This window comes from Palaemon carinicauda, chromosome 30 (genome assembly GCF_036898095.1).
Source record: "Palaemon carinicauda isolate YSFRI2023 chromosome 30, ASM3689809v2, whole genome shotgun sequence".
Classification (NCBI taxonomy): domain Eukaryota; kingdom Metazoa; phylum Arthropoda; class Malacostraca; order Decapoda; family Palaemonidae; genus Palaemon; species Palaemon carinicauda.
In genome coordinates this window covers 57,535,949-57,540,948 of record NC_090754.1, presented here as the reverse complement: position 1 = coordinate 57,540,948, position 5,000 = coordinate 57,535,949, and the positions used below count along the sequence as shown (strand labels likewise).

Sequence of the window (5,000 nt, the reverse complement as noted above, 5' to 3'; positions counted from 1 at the left end):
TTGGGACATTTATATAATCATTTTCTATCTTTCTGAGGAACTGGAAGAATATGGAATTTCTTGTATCCACATTATTTTTGCATAGGATTAATGAACCAATTTTATGATGATTTATTGAATCAAAAGGCCCATTAGTAGAAGGATTAATCTCGAAAACAAATTTGCTAAGATGATTGAATTCGAAAGCTAAGAAATTCTGAATTATGATAATAGATTTCAAATAAAAAATAAAACAAAACATGTACTGAATTTTTCATCGTAATATCATCTGCACTTTAATAAAATCGAAAAAAAGAATGACAAAATTTCTTATCATCATATTATCTACAAATGTCTTAAATCAATTACGCTTTGTAAATAAATATAAATCATGCTTTAAATATTTGATGTTTATGTCTCTTTACACATCCTACCTCTGATTCCTCGTCGTCAGGGAAAGGTAGAGCCTCAATCAGGGAAATTGCCACCAGGCCCAGGATGATCAGGATCTGTAGATTTATGTAGAATTTTAATGGAAATTGGAATAGTTTGATATTTGTTTTTTATTTATAAAGTAATGAAGAGTGTTTTTGATATAGTATATATATTTGATAGTGACTCAAAAGGTTAGATAAAATGAATATATATCCACTCTCTCTCTCTCTCTCTCTCTCTCTCTCTCTCTCTCTCTCCTCTCTCTCTCTCTCTCTCTCTCTCTCTCTCTCTCTCTCTCTGTACTTTCATGATCTACACACACATGCACACACACACGTACATACACACACCCACATATATATATATATATATATATATATATATATATATATATATATATATATATATATATATATATTTATAGTTATATATGCATATATATGTATATATATATATATATATATATATATATATATATATATATATATATATGTATATATAGACATATAGAAATATATATATATATATATATATATATATATATATATATATATACATAAATATATATATATATATATATATATATATATATATATATACATATATATTTATACATATATATATATATATATATATATATATATATATATATATATATAAATATATATATATATATATATATATATATATATATATATATATATATATATATATATATATGAACAAATGCAGCTGTTTCCAGTCAAATGGAGGACAAAGGCCTCAGACATGTCCTTAGTCATGTCCGGTGTTTGGCCATTTTCATCATCCCTCTGGATTGGTGATAGTGGGAGACTTCAGTCTGCTCGCTCACAGGAAACATATCTGGTATTGGTGGCCCTGATTAGTCCAGCTTTACTGATCATGACAATATACAAACCTTTTCACCACGTTAAGGTATCCCCACTTAGAAAGTGATATATAAAGATATATTCAAGCAGACCCTTACCTTGTAGTTCATCTTGCCGTTTGCTGTCTTCTCTGCCAACTGACGATGTCTCGGTTTCAGCTGCCCTATTTATACTCGAGTGACGCCCCAGTGTGGCCATAACCTTTACCGAACCTGCAACAGGTTTCCAACCATTTGTGAAAGAATGATAGGTCAAAGGTCCCAAGAGTTTAGCCAATAACTGGTTTCAATGTCAGGTCAAGTGGTCGATTTTGGTCTTAGATTACGAAAAAATCTTTAGTGTAGATTTTAGATTCATGAATTGTAGTGTAAACAAATTATTTATTTCTAAAAAGTTATACTTAATGATGGTTATTGATTATGAAAATATACTTTATTTTAGTATCTAGATTAATGAATTGCAAATGTAAACAGATTATTTATTCATAAAAGTGGGGCTAAAGGATGGTCATAGATTACGGAAATATATTCTATTTTAGTTTCTATATTTTTAAATTGCAAGTGTAAACAAATTATTTATTTCGAAAAAGGGGTTCTAAATGATGGTTTTAGATTTCGGAAATATACTTTATCTTAATTCTAGATTCATGAATTGCGAGTGTAATAAAATTATTTATTTATAGAAAGTGGTGCTAAAAGACAGTCTTATATCACGATAATATACTTTATCTTAGTTTCTAGAATCATGAATTGCAAGTGTAAACAAATTATTTATCTATAAAAGGTGGTGCTAAATGATAGTGTTAAATTACAAAAATATACTTTATCTTATTATCTAGATTAATAAATTGCAAATTTATTTATAAAAAGTTGTGCTAAAAGATTGTCATAGATTATGAAAATATTTTCCATTATAGTTTCTAGATTTCTGAATGCTAGGTGTAAATAATTTACTTATAAAAAGTGATGCTAAATGATGGTTATAGATTATGAAAATATACTTTATATTAGTTTCTTGATTTATGAATTGCAAATGTAAACAGATTATTTATTTATAAAAAGTGGTGATAAAAGATTGTCATAGATTATGAAAATATTCTCTATTATAATTTATGATTTTTGAATTCCTGGAGTAAATACATTGTTCATTTCTAAAATGTTTTGCTACGTTATGAATATATAAAATAATAAGATAATTTAAATATAACGTTGTTTTAAGGGAAGATATATACACATTCAATTGAAGTTTTTTTTATATTAAAGACAAGTTTACATTTCTTTATAACTCATGGTTAAATATTCGACAAAGAATATATATTTCTTATAGATTCTCTAATTGCGACTCTCGAAAGGAGAACTAATATGAAATATATATCTATAAGGAATACCAGCAACACATACGATAGAAATAAAACATGAGAAATTATGATTTCTTTGTAAACACAATGAGAATAAACACAAGATAGTGGTACTTGACTTATACTCGAAATGGAATTCAGAATATATGACATATGATTGAATATATCATGGTAAAAAAAAAGGGAGAGAGTGAATCACCATGAATTATTGCGTGCTGGGGGACGATGAAGAAAACTAATCTATGAAGGCAATTTGTTATTTCTGTACAAAAAAAAAAAAAAAAAAAAAAAAAAAAACTGGCGCATGTTTCAAACACTTTAGTCTTGTTATTTCAAAGCATTTACCAATTGATGCAATAAGTGTCGAAGCATTAGAATAATGCTTCAAACATCGTAAAAGAGAAAATAACCAAACCCTTTATTATAACCAGTCCTGAAAAAGTAATACAAATATTGCCATTAACTTCAGTAATTATTCAATTGAAACCAATGTGGTTTCACAGTCACATCAGATAATCATCATCATCATCATCGTCATCTCCTCCTACGCCTATTGACGCAAAGGGCCTCGGTTAGATTTCACTAGTCATCTCTATCTTGAACTTTTAAATCAATACTTCTCCATTCATCATCTCCTACTTCACGCTTCATAGTTCTCGACCATGTAGGCCTGGGTCTTCCAACTCTTTAAGTGCCTTGTGGAGCCCAGTTGAAAGTTTGGTGAACGAATCTCTATTGGGGAGTGTGAGGAACATGCCCAAACTATCTCCATCTACCCCACACCATGATCTCATCCACATATGGCCCATCATGTGTCAACAACTTACAGCATACTAATCTTTCTTTTTAAGGGGTAAAGGTTTTTCATTGAACATTTGTATTTTTGTTTTAATTGAACATTTGTCGTTTTGCACTACACTACATCTGATCGTACAGCTAAAATTTCGTCATTTTTTCATTAACGTTTATCACAAAGTAAATCATGATCAACCATAACGCCTCCTGTTTCCACCACAGACCTATGCTACCTGTTTTACTGTAACTCTTTTCTATAACTTCTTGACCCACAAGATTATGATACAACAACAGGTAGAATTTATCCAAAGCTCTATGTGTTTGCAATAGGAGATCTATGTCTCTGTTGGATGATCCAGAGACATCTTTTAACTGATCCTTCATATTTTACTCTCTTACATCTTTAGTCTTTTCATCAGTCACTGAGGATGGCCAACTGTTTGAAATCATATGTTACTCTCCTCCAATCTCTGAAAAAAAGAAAAGAGTCGATTAATCATTAACCTCTCATCTTATGATGTTGGTCCATCAGTTCATCGTCCCTGGAACGTTCTGCATTACAATGTATTGTTCAAGAAATGTGATAAGCAGCTCGTGAAAAGTCACAATCTTACCTCAACTGAGAACAAAGTACTCCTAATACAGCACAGGCCAAGCCTCTAACTGGGTTGGTTTATCACCAATACGTCACTAGTACTGGGAGAAAACAAGATTATAAACATTTTTCCATTTTTTTAAGATCCACTCTTTGATGCGTTTCTTTAAAAATCAGTATTTACTATCTGTAGCTATATTGAAGTTTCCTTCGTTCTTTGCTGTTTGAGCAAAAAGGTCATATCTTCTTCTTCTTCTTCTTCTGCTATCAACATCCTTTTTTTCCCATTTTGTATGGGGTTAAGTATCGCTGCCTTCTTTTTGAAGGACTTTGCTTTGGCTTTGGGGCAGACTGTAGTCCTGATTGGCTGCCCTGCCTGACATCGCTTTAGAACCCGGTAGCGTATGTTCATTTGTTATACCAGTGACCAGCGTCCTTCCTCCCAGCAGCTAAGAGTCATGGCGTAGTTAGGTCGACAGTTCGAGACGTGTGAGCTGTATGTTATGTTTTACAGGTGTTGGAGTGGCTTTCCTTGCGTGTGTATTAGTCTGTAACACACATTTGCTTTAAGCTAACCTATCCGTTGATTACATACATAATCCTGAATGCTGCCGCTCCAATCATCGAACTTGGTTGGGACTGTAGTAAGCACTGTTCACTAACCTTTTTGATCCACTGCTAATAAAGCCTCAGCTGGTAGTTTCAAGCTGCATATTACAGTTATGTGTCATCTTCCTATTGTATCACCAGATAATTCAAGCTGGTTTCGGTTTCAGTTGACCATAGCAGCTGGTTACTCACCGTTTTAACATTTGCAGTTAGTAATTTTTTCATTTTTTTCAATTGCAAAAGTAGTTTTTAGTGAATTCAAATGAAGTGTGAACATAATTCCATTCAGTTCTCTTATTTTCCTTAAGATTAACCTTAAATGGGTTTGATAATTTGTAAA

General features: G+C 31.1%; 1 protein-coding gene across 2 annotated transcripts in view; it reads right to left on the bottom strand.

The window, feature by feature from the left end:
• LOC137623191 (pro-resilin-like) overlaps positions 1–5,000 on the bottom strand; it is a 76,568-nt gene that overhangs the window by 916 nt on the left and 70,652 nt on the right. For both annotated transcript variants that reach the window (XM_068353891.1, XM_068353890.1), the window contains 2 exons: positions 1,403–1,516; positions 414–488 (listed from right to left, as the gene is read on the bottom strand). In XM_068353891.1, the coding sequence (XP_068209992.1) occupies positions 414–488; positions 1,403–1,414 (87 nt within the window). In that variant the 5' untranslated portion in view covers positions 1,415–1,516. The remainder of the gene's footprint in view (positions 1–413; positions 489–1,402; positions 1,517–5,000) is intronic.